Source organism: Corvus kubaryi, unplaced genomic scaffold (genome assembly GCF_017639235.1).
Source record: "Corvus kubaryi isolate FWS band 111438036 unplaced genomic scaffold, C.kubaryi_AGA036_p1.0 split1-131, whole genome shotgun sequence".
In the NCBI taxonomy this organism is placed as follows: domain Eukaryota; kingdom Metazoa; phylum Chordata; class Aves; order Passeriformes; family Corvidae; genus Corvus; species Corvus kubaryi.
Genome location: NW_024582073.1, coordinates 7,132,956 through 7,155,440, shown reverse-complemented (window position 1 = coordinate 7,155,440; position 22,485 = coordinate 7,132,956). Strand labels below are relative to the sequence as shown.

Here is a 22,485-nt window from a genome sequence, read left to right as displayed (position 1 = left end):
TCTCTAAGGTGCAGATATGGAGTGCCAAGTGCAACCTATTTGGTTTGAATTATGCTTTTTCAGGTATTTTTGAGACGTGATTTTGCACGTCCCTACGCATGTCCTGGTAGTGTGAACGTGTGGTTTAGCTGTTCTTCTGGAATGGCTGAAATCTGCTATCTATAGAAATTGCTCACTCAGTGCAAGAGTGCACTCTTTTTAATACAGTATGAAAAGCTTATCAGCTTAATTCCTGCTAATGGAGCACTTTCTTAGATTTTTTGCTATTGATGTACCTTAGGACAATGAAGACTATTATCCCCTTAGGAATGACACAATTGCTATGTATTTGTGTTCTCTGCTATTGCACACAGGTACGCCAATACCTATAAGTGCATCAAACTTAATCTGTGTGTAGCAGGGACAATGTTTGCCTCCAAATACGGCTGCTATACTCATACACCTGCTCTGAATCATGACTTTCGATTCCTGGTTCCTGTTGCATTCATTCACCATTTAAGCACATACTTCTCCCTCCCTATACATTTTCATGATTTTGCCAAAGGATTCTCTTTGTACGTTACTACCTAAATTCCATGGAATCAGACCAGCAGTGAATTACATTAGCAAATTCACTACTGTACAATCCCAAGTCATTTTACATGGAACTTGTGCTGGCTGCACTACCTATCACTTTTATGCAGCCTTTTGATACCAAATCCTTGTAACTTAAAAAGGAATATGAACTTTATACTGACATCCTGAAATTAAACCTCCTGTAAATGATTTTACCCTCAAAATATAGTGTCTTGCTTTGTTTGGCACATCTCTAGATTGTGAATCTGACTAAATATTTGCAGCTTTCTTAGCTAAGTGGTCTGCTGGCATTTCTGAAATATTTCACATAGCTACAGCTGAAATCTTAATTAAATTGAGGACGAGAAAGGAGAAGCCAATACATGTAAACAGAGCAGGGACCCTCGCCTGCACGTTTTCCCACGTCTATGAAATCCTTACGCAAAAAATTTCAAGAAAAAACAGAGGAACACACAGTCACTAAAAAACGCTGAACTAGGAAAGACATAAGCTAGAAAAACATCTGGAAAACCCGTAAACACCGTGATGAAGAGTTACACGCGGAAACCGGATTTGAGAATACGGCAACAATTTTCCGCTTCCAGAATTTAACAAATGTTCCGGTTTGGCCAGTCACCCCAAGACAACAAAGCACAGCCCTGAGGGCCACAACAGCCACATGGCAGCAGAGCGGCAGGCACGCCAGGCAGCGGTGCGTCTGCAATGCCAGTACTGCAGTATTTCGCGGCAGCACTGCCCCACGCTCCCACCGCCGCCCCGGCTGCACTTCCGCCGCGTCACAGCGCGGCCGCCGCCGCCTCCTTCCCGGAGCGCCGTGCTCGCTCTGCGGCGCGCCGGGCGCGGCCTGAGGGCAGTGGCGCATGGCGGGCTGAGCTGAGCGGAGCGGAGCGGAGCGGAGCGGAGCGGCTGCCCAGCGCCATGGCCCTCGCCAGCAGGGCGGCGCTGCGCTGGGGGGCGCGGCTGCCGAGCCCCGGCGGCGCCGCCGCCGCCCCGCTGTGCCGTGCGGCCTGGCTGCCCGCGTGGGGCGGGCGGCGGTACAGCTCCCGCGGCGAGGTGAGTGTCAGCGCCGCCGGTGCACCTGCCCGAGGCTGACCGGCTGCCGGCCCGCGTGGGGCAGGCGGCCTTTCCAGGCAGGCCACGTTGGCGTCCAGGTGGAAGAAGGACGCGTTACTTGTTGGTAGAATTGCCTTGCTAAGGTTTAGTGCTTGACCTGTTTTAGTGATCTCAGTTCTAGGGGCAGGTTAACAAAGCTTGGGGAGAGGGGTGTACTGCTGGTAGCGGACACTAGGAATGCAGAATTCACGGGCCAGGAGAACACTGGCCAGAACTCCCAGGATAACAAAGCCAACTCAGCACCTGTGCTGAAATCGGCTCTGCCTGAGTAAAAAGGTAATTCCGGCAGGGGGAGATCATGACCACTGGCCCAAGGAACCCACTGACTCAAAGAGACCATGCCGGCTGACTAGCATTAAAAGTGAGGGACTCATGTAACCGATAGAATACTGATTAATAAGACAGCGATGCAACTTTTAGGCAGTGAACATTAATGCCTTTGTTTGATGAAATGTATAAATAGTATAAAGTTCTGATAGTTGTTTGGTGGCTTTGTGGATTTTCCACCCAGTGTCCCTTTCTGCACAGAAGTCTAAATAAATCAAATACTTTGACTTTGTGTGTGGATTGGCCCCTTGCACACTGTGTGAAAGAATCTGTGTTGGAACAGCAGTAGGAATTTCCTGCTGCAGGGGCCTTGCGTCCCTGTGGCAATAGCAGACCTTGCCTTTTCAAGCCAAGACACCTGTGAGGGACATGGCAGAAAACGCTGCTGAATGCTGTGTACTGATGCTAGCAAATGACACCACACTCACTAATTCCCTGCTGGCCCAGAGCTGTGTGCAGAGCCTGAATTAGAGAGATGAGCTCTGTGTGTCGCTAAAATTGGCAGCCAGAGTTTTTCAGTGAAGTTTTGCTGATTGCTCTCAGGGGTCTCCTGGTTTCTGAATCTCAAAGCTTTGAAAATCAAGGAAGCTACTTTTCTTCAAAATGTGTTATTACTAGGAATGAGCATGAATAACACAAATAAAAGTTAGTGTTGGACCTTTCTATGTCAGTCTGGTTTTCTGCATTTTTTAAAATTTAGCCGAGATAAGTGTTAACCATGGCATCCTTTTCTGCAGTCTGCTTGCTCCTTATGATAAGGTCACCACTCCCTGAGTCTCTAGGTAATGGCTCTGTATTGATATCATGCTTGTGAGGAATGATGTCCTTAATGGCCCCCTGAATCCAGTTTTCTTAATCCTTAAGTTTAGTAGTTTCACAAACTTAAAACTGTAAACCAAAGTTTTCCAGCTCCCTATGTATGTAAGCACATAGTACCTTTCACACACTTTCCAGCATACTTCATGATTATTTAGTGATTAAAAAAGTATATATCTATATGACTAAAGTGAAATGCCAGCATTTTAAACAATGGTGACAGTTTAAGTTTTTGTATCTCTGCTCAACCTGTGCTTCTTCTAGAGAACAAAGAACTAATTGAGTTTTTTAAAGGCCAGGTCATATTGTATATAGAGACTAACCTTGATTTATGAAAAGAAATTTCTGTTTTTCAGGAAAAATTAGATATGTCGATGTATCCTGTTGAAAGCATTAGAAACTTCAGTATTATAGCTCATGTAGATCATGGCAAAAGTACACTAGCAGACAGATTGCTGGAAATTACAGGTAAATATTCTCATTTTATACTACCTTTTTTGACATGGAAAGTGGCATCCTAAGTTTCTGTACCTTTGGTTATTACTAAAATTTCTAATATTTTTGCTCTTCTAGTGTTGCTTTTGTGCTTTTAGGCTCTCAGTTGTGTAGTGTTTCAGATATATGGACTTTGTGGTTGAGATCTGCCTACATGTAGGCATAAGGAAAAGAAATACATATTTTGGAAAGAGACTGAAAAGAAGTTTACTTCCTTGTTCAAGATGTTACTTCTGTCATTCCAACCAGTCGTCCATTAGATCAGTACATGGCAAGTTTATGATGTTTACTGCCAGTGGTTGGGGTGGACAGAAGGGGTGGGATTGTCAAGACCTGGGAATTCTGGACTCTCATTTAAGGGTGAACGAAACAAAACCAGGAAGAGAAGCTTTTGATCAAAGCTATTTTTTATGATTACCTCCCATGTATCACTGTGAGCATTTTTGTTTGATGCCTGTGGTAGAATGGGATTTTGAATTCAGGTCTGTCACTGTAGGCTAATGATCATCTTGCACTTGAGGTTGGTCTTGGACCTGTGGGCCACTCCTCTCCGGTGACAGGAGGTGAAGTTTCCCTAAATATCAAAATCATTTACAATTCAAATAAATTTTTGCTTTTTCTTAATTTCTTAGATGTTTTTTATTCTGCTTATTCAGGATATTATTGTATATAACTTTATGCGTAAACTTTATTTGACAAATGTAAAGAGTTGATGTACAGTTTTGTTTTGGATTGGAAATCTTAGTTTAGCTTAATCATATGGGAAAGCTTCATTTGCTTTGGTTAACTCTTGGTTAATAGCATTTTCAAGATTTATGTAGTAAATTAGGTAATAAAGGTTTTTCTTTTCTTATTTGTAGGAACAATTTCTAAAACTGACCGTAATAAGCAAGTGCTGGATAAACTGCAAGTGGAACGTGAAAGAGGAATTACGGTTAAAGCCCAATCTGCATCTCTCTTTTACAATCATGAAGGCATAAAGTACCTCTTAAATCTTATTGACACGCCAGTAAGTTAAATATAAGCAGTGTTGAAATCACACAAATCTAAATGTCTTTATATTTAAAAGCAGGAGATTTCTGGCTTCTTGTGTTTATTCAATTCTTCTTTTATAAGAATGTGAACATATATACAAATGAAAACAACATAGTACAGAAATCTTTGCAAAAGACTCTAGAAGTACCTAAAATTGTGAATTTTTGTCTTCTCCACAGGGGCACGTAGATTTCAGCTATGAAGTATCACGGTCACTATCTGCCTGTCAAGGTGTCATACTTGTAGTGGATGCAAATGAGGTGTAGTTCTTAATTCTTGTTTTCTGTTTAGTATTTCAGTATTTCCTTAAAGTAGAGGTAAACTAGGTGGTGGGTTTTTTTAGTTTTTCTGCTAGTGTTTTTGCCCCTAGACTGTCTCCACGAAAGTATTAGGTTGCAGAAAAGGAGTAATGGGAGTTTAAAAATTACCTAGAGACTTGTATTGACAGATACCACAGTTCCATGACGTAGCAAAAATAGCACAGAATCAATTAGTGAAGAATCAGATCCTATTTTTCAGAGAGTATGAATTTTGCAAATGGCAGTCTAGAGAACTTCTAGCTATTGTACTAACACCCATTTGAATACCTTCAGTTAACAGACTAGAATATGAGAATTATGAAATCATGATGTTAAATATGGGCACATTATCATCAAAATACTTTGTGAGAATTTCTTCTATCGTATATTTATGATTGTATTGTACAAGGGTCAAATGAATGCTACTGTTTCCCTTGTTATATCTAAAAACCCCAAACCCAGCTCACTTTCAGTGATTATGAACACATGCTCCTTCTTAGCTTGATGGCCAAGTGGCCTTCTTATGTAAGCTTCAGTAATAAATATGTTCCCTAACTGATGTTTTTATATTTAATTGGTTTTTTATGTCACTTCTAAATATTATGTGATTACTTGGTATTCTGTATTTGTCTTTCGTTCAGAATACAAACTCAACTTTTTCATTATAATTTTTTTAATAAGTATTCTTTGTTGTTTCTTTATATTGCCTAAAATGTCAGGCTGATATCCCTTATAGTGGATAACCCCCTATAAGTAATCTTCCACTTGATCTGTTCTGAGCAAAGAAAAGACAACAAGTAGCTTCTGTTTTCCCACTTCTCTTGCTCCCCATGTCTGCTTCTGTGCTCTCTGATCCAGCCGTGATATTATTGCTTTATAGTCTCATTCATTAGCATGGTCAGCTGAAGGTACGTTCCTGCTCTGTGGAGTAACTATAGTCTTATCACCATCATAAACATCTCTTTTTCTTTGTCAGAGTCCATTTGTAAATAGTTTGTTGAGAACTAAAAAGTCTATTCTTTGAGGTACCTGTTACTTACTTCTGAGTAGCCAACATCCTAGCATGCAGAAAAATCTGTACTTGGCACATAATGTATGCATAATACTGTGTTGCCTATAAATAATTCCATGGAAGTGGTCAGAGATACAATATTACTGGTTTGTTTCTTTATATTCAGATTACGAGAAATTATAATTAGGAAAGTTGTTTTCTTTCTCAGCAGTTGCATATTATCAAACACCTTTTAGTTATCCATCTCCTAAGTGAAAGAGTTGATAGAATAGCAAAAGAATTTTAAACTGTATGGTATGCCTAAAAGTACTCCCCAAAACCACACCAAAACTGAGGAGGTTTCTGTGTTAAATCTTATAATGTTATTTTCTAGGGTATTCAGGCTCAGACAGTGGCAAACTTCTATCTTGCCTTTGAAGCACAGCTTTCAATAATTCCTGTCATAAATAAGGTAATAAAGTTTCTAGTGTTTTCTATTAAATAGTTGAGTTGTTTAAATGTGTATAAGACTGATCAGAAATGTAACCTCAAATAGAAGTATATAACAAAAAATATTATTTATTATAATATTTATTGGATTTATATATAACATTGCTAGAATGTAAAAGGAGTTTTCTGTATTTGCTGTCTCTGTGAAATTTTACAGTAACTGCTATGAAATTGTTAATTTCATGAAATACATGTAGGTATTTAGAAAACATAGCACTTAAGGACATGGCTTAGTGGCAGACTTTGCAGTGCTGGGTTTACAGTTGGAATTGGTGGTGTTAAAAGTTCATAGATACTGAGGAAATGACAAGAGTAGGAGCTCAATATTTAAAAAGCCTAGTCTTGGTTTTCAATGAAATTCAAGTGTTATTTTCTGTGCAGTTTTGAGGGCTGTGTTACCGGTATCACAAGATTAGTTACTGCTCATTTTATGTTAATTGCTTTTTGTAGATTTATATTGTATTTAATATTTGAACATATAAACAGTGTAGGTAGCACTTAATGATTTCAAATTACTTTGTTAACTAAAGATTTTTACCAACTTTGGACAAAGGTGTTTTCCCTAATGAAACAAGCCAAAACTAGACTAGTTACGGATGGGATCCTTCCTGAAATCAAGGAAGGAAGACTTCATGAGATGAATACTGATCTTTTCCTAAAGACAGACAATATTTCCTCATAAATACAAAAAGGCTCTTTGTTGTACTTTTGAAAACTACACTACTGGATGATGTGGGAGACATGATCAATTGTATATTTAGCAGTTTGTTGTTTTTCAGATTGACTTGAAAAATGCAGACCCTGAAAGAGTTGAAAAACAAATTGAGAAGCTGTTTGATATCCCTACAGATGAATGTATAAGGGTAAGAGCTCTAAGTTTTATAACATGGCTGATAATATCTCTGCTTTGTAACTAATGAATGACATGTGCATGTAGTAAATTAAGAGGGTGCTATCTGTCTGCCTGTTTTTGTCTGACATACGAATTTCTTTAAAGTTTGTCTCCTGTGAGAGTGGAGAAAATACCTTTCAGCTAAAAATTCTAGTATTTTTTGAGGAATGGCATCAGAGATTTTAAATTATTTCTCTGTCAGTCCATAAATAGTTTTTGTTTCTATCATAATTGCCATTGACAAAAGAAAAAAACATTATAATTTGCAATCAAATAAACATTTCTTAGTAATAGCATTCTAGAGTGTCCTTTGGAGTGCTTTTGTGGGTAGTACTATCTGTGGACACCAAAACTGTCTAAGTAAACATGATCATATTTAATTAATAAGTGTAAGATGTGTCTTATAAAATCGTTGTTGGATTTGTTTTAGATTTCTGCTAAACAAGGAACAAATGTTGAAAAAGTTCTTCAAAAGGTCATTGAGAAGATCCCACCGTAAGTCTGTATTTAACTGTGTATCTAATTAACCTTTTAAGGTAATCACGAGTTGCATTTATACGGTATTGGCAGTAGTTTTACACTTAATATGCATCAGATCTAAAGAAAATACTTTATAGAGAGATGTAGGAGAAGGAAAATAGTGACTTGTGCTTAAAGAGGAGATGTGAATTAGTTACCAGTGAGGCTGAAAAGCAGAGGTACATTTTCTTCACCTCTGTCGTTACCAGCACTGTTGGGCTTTAGGCCTGGGGAGCAAAAATGCAGGTTTATGCACAGACCCACTGTCAGCAAAGAAAGAGTTGGTATGTGAACTGTTACAGGAGCCTGGCCCCTACACATCAACGAGCCCTGACAGTATCCACCTGAGGATTGCAGGAGAGCTGGCTGTGTCATTGCAAAGCTGCTCTTCATAATCTTTGAGAAGTCATGGAGATCAGGGGACATCCCAGAAGACTGGAAGAATGCTAATGTCTCATCTACAAGAGGAGCTTAAAGGAGGATCCAGGAATTTATAGGCCCGTAGTCTTACTGCAGTTCCTGGCAATGGTATGGAACAAATCCTCCTGGGGGTATCACAAGTCAGATGAAGTACGTGATTGGGAAAAGCAAGGAGGGATGCGCCAAGGGCAAATTGTGCTTGACAAACGTTATCACCTTCTACAGCAAAGGAACCTGCTATTGGTGCAAGTGTTGGACACTGTCTACCTGGATTTCTTTCTACCTGGATCTTTAAGGCTTTTGATTAGGTTTCTCAGAGACTCCTGGAGAAACCACTGTGTTACAGTCTAGAGTGGTCTGTGTGGTGGGTAGGGAGTGGTCTGACAGGCTGCACCCAGAGGGTGGTGGTAAATATCTCCTTTTCAGACTGGCCACAGATAGGGTCTGCTGGAGATCAGTATTGCGCTCAATGCTGCTTCATATCATCCTAAGTGATCTGGAAGTTGGGATGTGTACCCTAGTGAAGTTTGCCAGTGATACCAAACTGAGAGGGGAAGTAGACACTTCAAAAAGGGAGAGCCACTTTGCAGGAAGACCTAGATATAGGCTGGAAGAGTAGGCTAGCAAGAACCATATGAAATTGCAACCAACAGAGGGAGGCAAAGGTCATGCACCTGGGAATACATAAATCAGGAGTGCAGCCCATGCTAGAATCTGCCTAGCTGGGGAGCAGCTCTGTGGAAATGGACCGGGGGTCCTTATGGGCAACAAAGTCAGTATGAGGGAACAGTGTGCTGCTGCAGCAAAGAAAGACAACAGCATGCTGGGTTGCCTCAACAAGGACATCACTAGCAGAGATGAAGAAATTGTTATCCTGTGTGGTTAGTCCACACCTGGAATACTGTGTTCAGTATATACTATGCAGAAAATGTGGACGGGCTAAAGAGGGGCCACAGAAGGGCCACAGAGGTGATCAAAAGACTGGGTAGCTTGCCCTGTGAGGAAAGGCTGTGAAAAGTGGGCTTGTTCAGCCTTGAGAGAAGAAGGTTTAAGGGAGACCTTTTGCCATGGTCTGGTATTTAAACAGTAGCTACAAAGAGCCATTGGAATAATCTCTCCAGGAAAGTGGTGGATTCCCCAGTGTTGGACACTCTCTGATTTGTTTGGGCAGGGTGCTGGGCCGTCTTGTTAAGACTGTGTTTTTGCCAAGAAAAGTTAGATCAGGTGATCCTTGAAATCCCTTCCAACCTGGTATGATTCTATGAGAGTGTTTGGGGTGGGTATACTTGCTCATTCAATATTGAATGGAAACACACTGCATAATATATTAATTTTCTTTTTTTTGGTGACAGACCCCAATGTAATACTGCTGATCCATTGAAAGCCTTAGTATTTGACTCTACCTTTGACCACTACCGAGGTGTTGTAGCTAACATTGCCCTCTTTGGTGGGGAGATTGCAAAAGGGCATAAAATTGTGTCAGCACATACAAAGAAAAGATACGAAGTTCATGAGGTTGGAATTCTGACTCCAGATGAACAGCCAACACATAAGCTGTAAGTAAAAACTTCTTACAGTGGACCAAATCATATATTGGGGTAAGCTACAAAATCCTGCATTTCTTTTTGGTTTTTGCTTTGAGAGGTAAAAATGTCTAGGGAGAGGTCTAGGTTTTTGTTCTTGTTCTTTGGTGGCGGGGTTTTTTATACTTATTATTTGCAATTTAATGCTCTGTGTCAGTTTTTTTTTTGGGCACACTGAGGCAGAAGGTTTTGGGGAGTGCTTTTTGGGCACTGCTGTGGGAGGAATCTCTTCTATAGTACATGGAACATATGGACAGCTAGGTGTTTAAAGGCTAGTGTTCAATATTCTTACTCAGCTGTCCAATTTATTTCTAGGAACTGCCTTGTTTGAGAGTGGAAGGGAATGGGGCTTCATCTTAGTTATTGCTGCAGCATATTTTGAGGGTGGAAAACTTAAAATCCATGAATACAACAGCTTCCAGAAACTGGCTTCTCATGACAGCAGTGGGAAGAAAATCAGGTACTTAGAATTAGTGCAGAGTTTTACCAGTTTGCATCCAAGTATGTGTTAATGACTTTATTGGGGGGGTTCTCAGATTACATTACTGTGTCTGGTGGGTTGAACCCAGCCAGCAACCCCACCAGCCCCTTGCTCACTCCCCAACCCTAGCAGGATGAGGATCAGAATTGAGGAGGTATTTGTGGATTGAGATAAAGACAGTTTAATAAATGGAGGAGAAAAAAAAAAGATAAAAGCAAGTGATGGAAAGACAGTCCATTATTCACCACCTCCCACAAGCAGACTGATGTCCTGCTAGTCTACAAGTAACAGCTACCTTGGAAAGATGACACTTCTGTTTTATTGCTAAACATGATGTTCTGTGGTATGGAATGCCCTTTTGGCCAGTTTGGGTCTGCTGTCCTGGCTGTGTCACCTCCCAGTCTCTTGCCCACCCCCCAGTCTGTTTGCTTGCAGGGGCACAGAATGAGAAACTGAGAGGGCCTGTTCAGCAATACCTAAACATTGGTATGTTATCAACACTTGTTTTAGTCACAAGTCCAAAACACAGCTTCATACAGGGCTGTTTTGAAGAAAGTTACTCCATCCCAGACAAAACCAGTACACTATGTTTTACTCAATATTTACCATGTGTTCTCCTCCTATTAGCATAACGTGCTGATAGAAAGTGCTTGTCTAGTTTAATCCTATTGGTATATGAAACTTGCTGTGCTGGCAGCTGGGAACTGTTCTGGCTTCTTTGTCTTAGAAGGAGCTTCTCAAGGGTCTAGCTCCAGCTTTTAAACTGGGAGTAACGTAGTATTCAAAATCCAAGATCATAAATATATTGTTCAGCTGTAAGAGAAATAGAACTAGTTGAGACAGTTCACAACTCGGAGGTGTCACAACTTAAATCTCACTTCTGGACTTTGGATACAGGCTTTTAGGGGGATGATTGATTTGAATTACTGGCTGGGCTAAATCAAGTAGGAAAATAGTAGAAATACTGCTAATGCCAAGAATCATGTCCATATAATAACAATTTTATTTAGCTATGCAGGACAGGTGGGGTACCTGATTGCTGGAATGAAAGAAGTAGCGGAAGCCCAAATAGGAGACACACTGTTTTTGTATAAACAGCCAGTGGAGCCTTTGCCTGGCTTTAAGTCAGCGAAGCCAATGGTTTTTGCAGGTGAGGAGTAAATCAATATAAAGTGGAGTTACTTTTTTCCAATAACAAGAGTAAGAGCTGTTAGAGCTTTTAAAAGAAGACGTGTATATTAAGAGTCGGGAGGATTAGAATTTTAGCCGAGGTGCATCATTTATGTAGCTTTGTGTGCTTTCCCTGTGACTTAACAGGATTAGTATTAATTGCTGACTGGTTTTATATGAATACAAGACAAATGTATTTTTGCCCGTGATTATTTTTTCTAATGCCAGTAACTCTTAATATCTGGAAAAGAAGGGTTGAAATTTAAAAAAAAAAAATTGAGGGAATTCTTCGTCTTGCTAATCAGGTTTCTGTTATTGCTGTGTTGGTTTTTCTTCTTTTAAAACTTCGCAGCTGTTTCATTTTCGTTAAACATGGTAAACTTCCAGAGCTAATACTCAGAATGATCCTGTAAAATATTTGACTTTTTGAGGTTGAATAGTTCTGTTGAGCTGTTGCCACTAGCTTCAGTAACTACTACAAATGCTACAGAAGGTAGCTTTAGAAGGAAATTCTGTAAATAATTTTCTAGATTTGTTGTGGAGCAGTGTGTAAAAACTCACTTGAACTGTCTCATGGAGATTAGGCAGTCTCTCAGTGAGTGTCAAAAAGTGTAATTTTGTAAATAATGTTTTTGTGTGCATGTGTGTTGCTTCTTGATGTAATCTACATTTTCTGAACATAAAAGGATGGGAGAAGTGATACAGTAGCATCTATTTCAGGCAGTAGTTATAAAAACAGCTGTTTTTGTTAATTTCAAAAACATAGAGAAATATTTGCAACTTTGAAATTATACTTTTTATTTTTCACTCACTCTTAGCTTGGAGGGAAGATCTCAGTGAAGTCTGTCTGCTTATTCATGCATGCCTAAGCTATATACATTTACACTGCAAAACAGTGGTTAAACTCAACTGTGAATCTTCCACAAAAGTGAAGGATTAGATGAGTACAGTGATCCTACCATTATGGTTTAGATGTTAATTCTGAGGTAATCTAAAACTTTTTTACGTTTCGGCTAATTTTTTTTGAGGAAAAAAGAATCCTCATGTTGTTTTTTACATTTAAAAGCAGATGGAGCAACAAGTAAACTATTCCTGATTTTATTACTTTGTAAGCGGCATATCTGAAGGCTAAGTACACAGCAGCTAAAGCTCTCTGTCACATCACTTCTATGTAATATATTTTGACAGGAATGTATCCTATAGATCAAACAGAATACAATACTCTGAAAAGTGCTTTGGAAAGGCTGACATTGAATGACTCCAGTGTAACTGTTCATCGTGACAGTAGCCTTGCCTTAGGAGCTGGATGGAGGTGAGGTTTTTTGTGCTGCTTTCACTTTTGAAACTGTTCATAAATTGAGAATGCATGTTTAAGTAAACTGAAGGTAGAATTAAAATTAATTCAAAATTAGGAGCTGTAATTCACATTAATCATAGATAAAGATCAAAAGCATTTGATTTTCTTACTTTGTTTGCACAGAGAATGAAATTTTTTGTGATTAATAGTTTTTGTTCTTCAAGACTCATATTACTCAACTGTAGGATTATTTGGTCCCTTGGACCAAATTTTGCTCTGCCTGATACTGCCATACTAGCACTGTAAAAATGCTGGAGGGTGAAAAAGACCACTGTGAAATTCCAGGGGATACACAAATACTTTTACTAACAGGGTATTTGTTTTCCAGATTGGGTTTCCTTGGTCTTCTACATATGGAAGTCTTTAATCAACGTTTGGAGCAAGAGTATAACATGTCTGTTATTTTGACTGCACCTACAGTTCCATATAAAGCTGTTCTTTCCTCAGCAAAGTTGATAAAGGTATGTAAAATTCATTAGAAAATTACGTAAATAGCAGTTTAAAAGCCTCCTATAATAAACATCTAGAGTCTCTTTTTAAATGTAGGCTAGTACTGTATTTTATGGTAAGCATCAGAAACACCAGTATATTACTTAAATAGTTTGTATTTTTTTTTTAAGGATGTTCTTTCCCCTTTCACTTTATGCACTCTATTTTTATGTCTTATACTTTTCCTTGAAAATGGGAGTATAGGACACATATCTTGCTGTATTCTTTTAAGTTCTTCCTGACTGGACTGTGTTAAAAGCAGGTGAAATAATCTTCCAGGCTTTATCCATCAGAAAACATGAATGTTTCTTGGAATAGCTTGTAATGCTACTGTAGATTGGCAGGGGCTGGTGAAAGAAAGTGAGATTTTTTGATCATAGTTAAACAGGCACCTGCTAACTTCCTTAAACTGGGTGCAAATAGAATTACTGTGTTTGAGTTTTATAGAGAAAAGAGGTCGACTCAGAGCACCTGCTGACAGGGGAGGCTGCAAGTTGACTGGCTGATTATTCTGTAAATTACTAAAAACTTGTGTAAGAAAGGTTGCTGTACTTGCAAGGTGTGAGGCATAGACCTTTTATCTCTCCGGTTGTTTTGGTTTCTTAGGCAGTATAGCAGCTATGAATGAAGTAGTTGACACCTTTGGTGTGTAAGTGATTCTGGACTGCTGATGTGGGATTCTTTTCAAGCAATGCTGGAAGCTGGGTCCCTGTCAGTGGAAATGATGTAATCACTTGCTTTGGTGTGTGGAGGAGAGGGAAGTTGCATTTACACAGTAAGCAGCAATACCTCCTTTCTACCTTTGAAGGGTAACTCCAGCCCTTATTGGGATGGTGGACTGGAAAAAGTAGGTAATAAAAGCACTTACACAGAAACTTCATTTCTAAATCCACTTTAGCATGTGAGGGAGCCTGACCCCAAAGTTCTACTTAGAGAAGAAAGTCCTACCACTGAACTCTAAAGTATTCAGAGCAGGTCTTCTGTTGAAGCTGTGTCTTAGTAACTTAGAGGATCAGGATGAAGAAAGAAGGAAGATCCTAAATTTACAGGGGAAAGAGAGACCTGGAAAGATGGATAGAAAAGCTTTTTGTATTTCTGTCATATCCCAAGTGAAAACTTAATCCTGTACTATTTCTGTATAATGATATTTAAGATATGCTGATAAGGGACTTCTATATGTGATTTCTATAGAAATCTCCTCTAAAATCATCCTTATTTTAAACTTGGGTTGCATAATGCACCAGTGTTTTCAGGCAATTGAAACATTTTTAGCGTTTTTTCAATGGTATATTTGTCTCCTTTGCTGTTCATTTTACTTACTTCTAAAATTACAATATCTGGTTGGTTTGTTTGTTTGTTTTCAGGAGTATGGAAAAGACCAGATTACTATTATCAACCCTGCTCAGTTTCCTGATAAACTTTCAGTATCAGAATATTTGGAGCCAACTGTTCTTGGTACTATTGTAACACCTCATGAATATATTGGGAAAATAATTACCTTGTGTCAGGTTGGTCTATAGTTTTAATTTTGTCTTTTGCATTTTTAAGCTCTTTACTTCATACTTAAAGTGAAGACACTAGATAGTATAATAGGTACTAATTAGTACTTAAATACCTTTGAAGTAATTATTGAATACTTTTGAAAGAAAAAATAATTAACTTTTTATTTGTAAAATTATGAACTACAGAATCCATTGAAAGTTAGTAATGAAGCTCTGACAAAAAAGCACTTGGTCTGTACCACACTAATTCATAGGTAGTTCTGTTCTCCTGAAAGAATGGAGTCTGTAGCAGGGGAATAAGATGTATTTGTTTTTTTAGAAGTATATTCATGGAAATACAGCTTCTGGCAGCACTTGACTGTGTTCATGTATTTTTTTCAGTACTTCACTGAAAGTAAATTTAGGATAGTGATGGCCAAACACATTTGCCTACCTGTATTTGAAATACTTGTAATTGAAAATGCTTTAACTGCCATGCATATTGTGTTTATATTATTTCTTCACAATATTTTTCTTAGCTTTTAACATTTCAAAATGCATACAAAGCAGTACAGTACTTGTATGTCAATACAGTGAAGAATAAAATCTGTTAAAAAGAATTCCTAAAATAACTTTAAGAACACCCTACTGGGAGAAAAGAGGATGACCCTGCAAGTCCTACTGTGGCAGCAATAAGCAGAAGCTGCTAAGCATTTCAGAAATGCAACATTTAGAGAGGAAAGGCTTGAATTGTATGTCTAGTTAAGTTATAACCACTTCATTTGTTACAGTGCTGCAATTTATCCTGGGACTTCAAACTACCAATAAGAAACTTACTTCGGGGCTTAAGTACAGGAATTCTCTTGTGTCACTTGATTGCTGTTCATTTTAATTTGCTTTGTATTTTTTTGTAGAAAATGTCAAGGGAAACTGAAACAATTTTTATTTGTCTAGGATCGTAGGGCAGTCCAGAAGGATATGTTGTACATTGATGAAAACAGAGTTATGCTAAAATACCTCTTTCCACTGAATGAAATTGTGGTGGATTTTTATGATGCTCTTAAGTCTCTCTCTTCTGGCTATGCAAGGTAATTACCCACCCACCCTGTTCCCCCTTCTTCTCTCCCCACCCTGGACCCTGAAGGAGTGGGCATGGTGAAAAAAGGCCTGAGGAACAGCTGTGGAAGGGCACAAATGAATCTTTATGATGGTGCTGCAAATCTCTTCAGCTTGAATGGATTAGATTCACGTGAAAATGGATGGAAATAAGTCTGAAAAACATAAAAAGTGCATCACTACCTAAGAATCATTGTCTTTGGCAATGCGTGTATTTTTCAAGGGCACCCTCTGGAGTGGCACTGGCTCATCTCTGTAAGACAGACCTAGATGGTCTGTCCTTGTCTGAATTGACACTAGGCAGTTTTTGTCAAAAGGAATCACTGAAACTGTACTACTTACTGTATTAACTGTCTCTTGGTGGAAAGAGGAAAATAACCACATTGATTATTTAAAGCTAGTAAAAACAACATGGTATTTAAAACAAACAGTACTTACTTTGCATACATGCTTTATTCTGTGAAAACAAAATCATCTGTATTTTGAGACAAAATTTTCTGTTGTGGGCAGCTACTATGAATTCAGAGTCTAGTACTGTGCTCAGATGTTTGTGAAGAGCCTTTGTGAGTTTAATGGAATGGAAAATGTTGCATGGCAGATGAGCTTGTTCCCCAGGAGGCTCAATAACAAACCTGGTATTTGGAGATCTTGTTAGTGAGATACATTATAGAACAGGAACTGGTATACCTAATTACATTATTTATTTTATTAACATAAAAATTAATTTTATTGAAAGACTGAATTTGCTTTGTGTTTTCTTTAATTATGTCTTATAAATGTAAGTAAGACATATTTTGCCTGTGTGTGTATATATATATATATATATATATGCAGTAAAAGCATAAGCAGAAGTGGAGAGGCAAGGTAGAAGAAACAGAGGGATGGCAATTTTGAATTTTCTCTCTGGATCTAGCTTCCTCACTACATAAAACCTAACCTGTTTATGAATAACCTATCTTATTAGCAGAATTATGCTGGGTTTCCTTTGATTTAGGGGTGATTGCCAATGATGTTGCATTATTTATTTATTTGTTTTTATTTCCTAACTGACTCCTTAATACAATTTGTGTATGTAGTGCTCTCAGTAATCATGTTTCTGGTATGTGGATCTATTTACACGTCTATGGTTTATTAAGCCAACTAAGATAGAAGTACTTTGAAATAATCTCAAAGGATTTTTTCCCCTCTGTTCTGATATTTTAGGTTTGACCCAATTACAGTGATATTGATGATCCTCCACATTTATACTTACATATAAGTAAGTGATCGATCGATCACATACATCACCTCTGCATCTCTTGCATTTTAACAATTTTTGCAAATTAACACACAGACAGGAAGGCCCACACCTACCAAAGAAGAAATCTGGTTTGGAAACTGTGTGAAAAACTTAGTTGTCAGAGACAGTGATAATAGGGGTCACATAAAAAGTTTGTCAAATGAGAGGATGCAAAGAAGATGGTCCTGGGTTAGTGCTTGATTCCTGTGACATTCAGGACATTGACTGTTCAAAAGCTGTATTGAAGGGTTCTTTAAGATTGCATTAAGCATGTAGATTCCTAATAGCTCTGTAGATTGGAAAGAGATCCTCAAAGTCAAGATGACATCTTTCTGCATTGGAGGGGGCATTATGTGCAGTACATTTCTAGCCTGAAGATGTACTGAGAGACTTAAAAACTGTCCTCCCTTCTTATTAGAAAAAGTTCAAGTGTTTTTTTAAGAACTTTTCTCTAAAATTTATGGAACAAAGAATGCAGACTATAATTTATACAATATCGTCACTAATTTTTTCTTTCTTTTTTTTAGTTTTGATTATGAAGATGCAGGTTACCAATCAGCAGACCTAATCAAAATGGATATTCTCCTAAATGGAAATCCAGTTGAAGAACTGGCAACTATCATACACAAGTAGGTTGACTGGATTCCTTATTCGAAAGAAGTAAGACTTCCAATTATTAGTCAGTGAAAACATTGTCTATTAGTAGGACTTGATGATCTTAAGGTCTTTTCTGACCTAAATGGTTATATGATTCTAAATGACTCTAGGTGTATGTATTACTCCTAATATGTCAAATGTGTATGAGCATTGAAGATTTTGCCATATGACCACCTTCATCGCCACTGAAAAAGAGAAGCATTTTGTAATATAAAAATTAGGAAATATATACCATAATTAATAGCAATTTTTTACTTCCCCTCCTCAGCTTAAGTACTGGATATCATATTTTTGTGGAAAATGTAGGGCAGAGAGAAAGAAATGCAAAATGCCAATCTTCTGAAGGCCTGGAAAAATTAAGTACAGACCAATCTAGGAGATGCCAATGATTCATTTATGGTACTTAATACTGACAAAAAATGATTTTGTTCTCCCAGTCATTCCTGTTCCATAGAAGTTTGTTGTTAACTTGTTTCCGGACTAGTACTAGGAGAATGTAAATATTTACTGGATGCAATTACCTCAGAATTTTTTTGCTAAAATGATTCAGTTTCTATGAGTCTCTGAGGCATTAGAGATGAGAATAATGTCTTTCCTGTTTCCAGCCTCTCCCCTTTCTTCTCAAAGTTTTTACAAGGCTCCCTTCTGTAACTCCAGCATCCCTTTTCAGTCATCCCTAGATAAACTTTTGTGGGTTGTTTGGTTTTCCTTCTTAAAATACTAATTTGTAGTTGCTAAATATTTGTATATTTTCATATTTTTTTACATAACTGCAATATTGAAGTCCTTGGAATTCTGTAATTCCAGAAGGCTGACATAGGAAAATAAACCCCTTGCCTTGTTCAGAAGGATCATGGGGCTGAAGGGGAGGAACTCTCTTGCATACAATTGCTATGTTTCTCATAAGCATGCAGTGTTTAGCAATCTACCTGCATGTCTTACTCTGAAATGGTGCAAAATGGAGTGGGCCACCTTGCAAAAGTTAGTTACTGCTTTAACATGTCTTTCTTGGTCACTTTAGCTTGTACCCTGAACTGTTTAACTCACTAAAATTGATAACCTTTTAGCTTTAAATTGTTGTTTTTTTAAAACTTGCAGTTGCATTCATTCTGCTCTTGCTGCAGTATTCTCAGTCTTCCCACTGTAAAATCTGCATCTGTAAGAATTATGCTGAATTATATTTATAGAAAAAGTATTACAGAGATTACTGTAAGCTCACTATTAAGATACTTATTTATTCTTACTGTATGTACCTCTTAAAATTGGAATTCTCAATGAATGTCACTTGATTACTTCATGTTTAAACAGTTTGCTCTATACAAGTAGCAAGGAGTCACATTGTTGCTACCTGAAAACATGTATGTTGGTAAAAAATGTCTGCTAAATATGGATATTTTTGAAGAGAATAGACCCATTTCTTTCTAATGCCTTATGAAAGTATCTGTTAGTAGCTTCTTTAGATCTTCTGTTGTTTTCTCTTTCCAAAACCTGAAGCATATTTTAGCAGATGCTAAATATAGTTGGGTAATTTTTATTAGCAGATGACAAGAGTATGTTAATTAATTTTTTTCTTGTGATATAAAACCAGACTTTTAAAGCATTCTGTAATATGTATATTTTGACTTCTTGGGCCTACAATTAATGAAAATTCTTCTTGACCTAGTTTAAAATTTCATTTGAAGCTGAGCTGTGACAATATTCAGAATGTCTTCAGTGTGATGGATAATCAGGGTATTTTTTATAAACACTTTATATGATGTTATATACTGAAGTTAATACAGTCTTATCACCTGTTAGTATGAAATGGGTGACATACAGAGACTACTTATTAGATGTAAAAATTATGTGATCAGCTCATCTTCTGAGTTAAGAAGAGGAAAACCTCTACTAAAATCCTTCAATCAAACAGTTTGGTCTGTGAATATATTTTTAATGTTACTGACTTTGTTTTTAAGTGATAAGGCACGTGCTGCTGGTAAACTCCTGTGTGAACGTTTAAAAGAGACTATTCCTAGACAGTTGTTTGAAATAGCCATCCAGGCTGCCATTGGCAAGAAAATCATTGCAAGAGAAACGTAAGTGAAGCCCTTCTATTCCCCTTTTTTTTCTGACCATATTTTAAGATGTGTAAAGTACAGACTTGTGGAGTCTTATCTAGTTTTATACACTACAGGACTTTGATTTTGCAATAAATTTGTATTTTTCTTGTATATGCTACTTGAAAAAGAAAACCACATTTTAGCAGTGAGTATTGAATAAACATTTTGAATTAAATTTATACATAGAAAATGTATTTTTATTTTAGATTACTTGTGGTCAGCATTGCACTTAGTGGATAAAGTATAACTTGCAACACCCATGAGTCCACTTCCACTTTGGCAGTGGAAAAACTTTCTTACCACTGAAAAAAACTAGGTAGTTGTGGAACAGTTTGCTGTGAGTCAGCAAAAAAATAACTGATTTGTGCTGTTCAAAAGGAAGTATGTTGCAGCTGAACACACAACTTTTTCCTAGCACACACTTCTTTAAAGCAAACCATTTCCTCAATATTGTGTTTCTCATCACATTTTTCTGTTGCTGTTTAAATAGAATTTAAATTGTGGTAAAATAATTAAGGGTCAGAATTCAAGCAGAGGTGCTGTAAGAATTTGTTTGTATATGTATATACACATGGATGTAACACTTCCTGTGAGTCATAGCAGAAACTCTAGATAAAAAGGTAAGATTGTGATTTCTTTATGTACTTATTATACACCCTAAGGGATATTTCTAGAACTGAGAACTGTGATTTACATCTTCTGTTTAAAACTTCATCTTTTGTATACAAAACCTGGAAATGTGGTGATGCCAAAGCATCTTACAAAACTAGTAGAAAACCAAGTAACATTTTGACAACTCAAGTACTTAGCTTCACATACAGATGTTCTAATATGTTAAGGTGTATGTATTATTTTATTTTGCAGGCTGAAAGCTTACAGAAAAAATGTTGTGGCAAAATGTGTAGGTGTTTTTTTTCTCTTTTCTTCATGTTTCTGGCATTTGCAAACCTTAGAGTCATGCTAAGATGGTAGGTCCATCTTTTCCTAGAAACCTAGCAAAGACATGTTCTGCTTGTGCTCTTAAGTGTCAGTGGCATTGTAACAGATAGATACTTTAAAGCTTTTATTTTAAAATCCAACTCTTGCAACCTCTTGCTGCAGTTTGATGAGTGGATTAGATAAAGTAATGGCTTTTTCAGTGACAGACTTTGAATGTGTCTGTTCATTCCTGTTGCCTCATCATTTTCTAATAGTTGTAGACATACAGTAAATGTGTGTGTGTGTACACAGGCATATAGGTAACTTCATGTTTCCTAAATTGGTTTTCAGGTGATAGAAGGAAGTATAAATGTGCTTCTTTAGAGACTTGGTTGTGATTAGATTTCTACTTAGGTTTGCAGTAATACATTGTAATAAAGCTTTAAATATGCAATAGTTGACTGTGGACAACAAAGCTATTGGAAAACTGTGATGCCTCTTATTTAGCTTGTATTTAACTCTCTGAAGTAAACATATTGGAAAATATTAAACAAGTGTCCTTTTCCTACAACTGCAACAGAATTCTTCTGCTAGGCACAGCTGTGGGATGGTGTCTGTTAAACACTGTACACGGGTTTAAGTTCATTTTTGTAGATGTAGGCATCAAATGCTAATCAAGATGCCTCAGTGTATCTGAGCTGGCATCCTGCTGCTGTTCCAAGGGGATTTGGATCTAATGTGTTGTCTAGTGTCAGCCAGGCTTACAGGAATGTATATATTCAGGTAACAGAGTTCAACCCTCAGTTGTCCAAATTAATCTGCTTATTGCTTCCTTGTTCTTTTTAACTAGTCGCCTTTAGGCCAAACTATTTGGAGTATAAAATCATCTTTTTCTCAAATATTACCAGCCTTTCTGATTATTTTTAAGCCCTTGAGTTTAGTGTTGCTGGAATGTACTATAGTTGCAGCTGTAGTTTAAGCTTGGTAAAACTTTTTCTTTTCACAGTATGGTGGAGACATTACAAGAAGAATGAAGCTTTTAAAGAGGCAAGCAGAAGGCAAGAGGTTGATGAGAAAAATTGGCAATGTGGAGGTTCCAAGAGATGCCTTTATACGTGTTCTAAAGAGAGAAACTGACAAATAGAGATCAGTGACATCTGATCATTTGCTCAGCTTTTTACACACAGTAGCAAAGTGAGCTAATACGTGATTTATCACTGTGAGGGAACATACTTGACTTCAAATAGTATGAATTTGTGGGGAAAGATGAATTGAAAGGACTTAAAATGTACATATACTTGTAGATTATTATGAAATTAAAGTTACTTGACTGCATCTAAAAGCTTGCATTGTATTGTTTTTCATTGCATTTCACTGTTTTCATGCTTTTAATACTTAAAATTAATATAATTATGGGGGTTTTTTGCATTGGTCTCTATGAGATGAAACATGACAAAAAGGTTATAAAAATAACTGAAAGGTATGAATAGACAAACAATGCTGGTGATGGTTTGGTGTTTTTCTTTTGAAGTTTTAACTGTTGGCACAAGAGCATCAAGCTGCTTCCTGTTTTACTATTTCTAAAGTTGCTGTTGTCGGAAAATCGTGATGCTGGGAAACTGCTGGAACCCTGGATTCTGAGTTTGAGCCTTTCAGTGCTGAGAGGCAGTGATCCTCAGAAACACCGTATTCAATCCAAAACCCTGGGAAAAGTTTCCTAAATTGTGTGGTAACACTGAGGTTGTTGCTGTGTATTAAAAGTTATGTCACTGGGTGAAATATGTAGAAATGTAGAAAATTAGGTTTAGAATATATAGGTAAGAATAGGTTACAACATGGAAGATTTTGGGTGTGGATTTTTG

At 37.5% G+C, this 22,485-nt stretch overlaps 1 protein-coding gene across 4 annotated transcripts; it reads left to right on the top strand.

The window, feature by feature from the left end:
• The first annotated feature begins 1,263 nt into the window (after window positions 1–1,263).
• GUF1 (GTP binding elongation factor GUF1) lies at window positions 1,264–21,965 on the top strand. Of its 4 annotated transcripts, XM_042053853.1 has the most exons (17): window positions 1,264–1,629; window positions 3,189–3,300; window positions 4,188–4,336; window positions 4,542–4,622; window positions 6,047–6,124; window positions 6,942–7,025; window positions 7,485–7,549; window positions 9,346–9,549; window positions 11,068–11,207; window positions 12,416–12,539; window positions 12,913–13,045; window positions 14,438–14,581; window positions 15,509–15,642; window positions 17,477–17,578; window positions 19,562–19,681; window positions 20,570–20,606; window positions 21,630–21,965. In XM_042053853.1, exons 1-17 carry the CDS (start codon window positions 1,279–1,281, stop codon window positions 21,765–21,767), a joined length of 2,196 nt encoding a protein of 731 aa, XP_041909787.1. In that variant the 5' UTR covers window positions 1,264–1,278; the 3' UTR covers window positions 21,768–21,965. The 4 variants fall into 4 exon arrangements, with proteins under 4 accessions (XP_041909787.1, XP_041909788.1, XP_041909789.1 ...); XM_042053855.1 differs by lacking the exons at window positions 1,264–1,629; window positions 3,189–3,300 and adding an exon at window positions 3,338–3,598; XM_042053854.1 differs by lacking the exons at window positions 11,068–11,207; window positions 12,416–12,539.
• The last annotated feature ends 520 nt before the right edge of the window (window positions 21,966–22,485 follow it).

Excerpts from the sequence above, each read along its gene's own strand:
- GUF1 (XM_042053853.1), top strand. The coding sequence starts at position 1,279 with ATGCCAGTACTGCAGTATTTCGCGGCAGCACTGCCCCACGCTCCCACC. Across the intron at positions 19,682-20,569 it reads AAAATCATTGCAAGAGAAAC|GCTGAAAGCTTACAGAAAAA; the intron begins GTAAGTGAAGCC and ends TTTATTTTGCAG. Across the intron at positions 20,607-21,629 it reads AAAATGTTGTGGCAAAATGT|TATGGTGGAGACATTACAAG; the intron begins GTAGGTGTTTTT and ends TTCTTTTCACAG.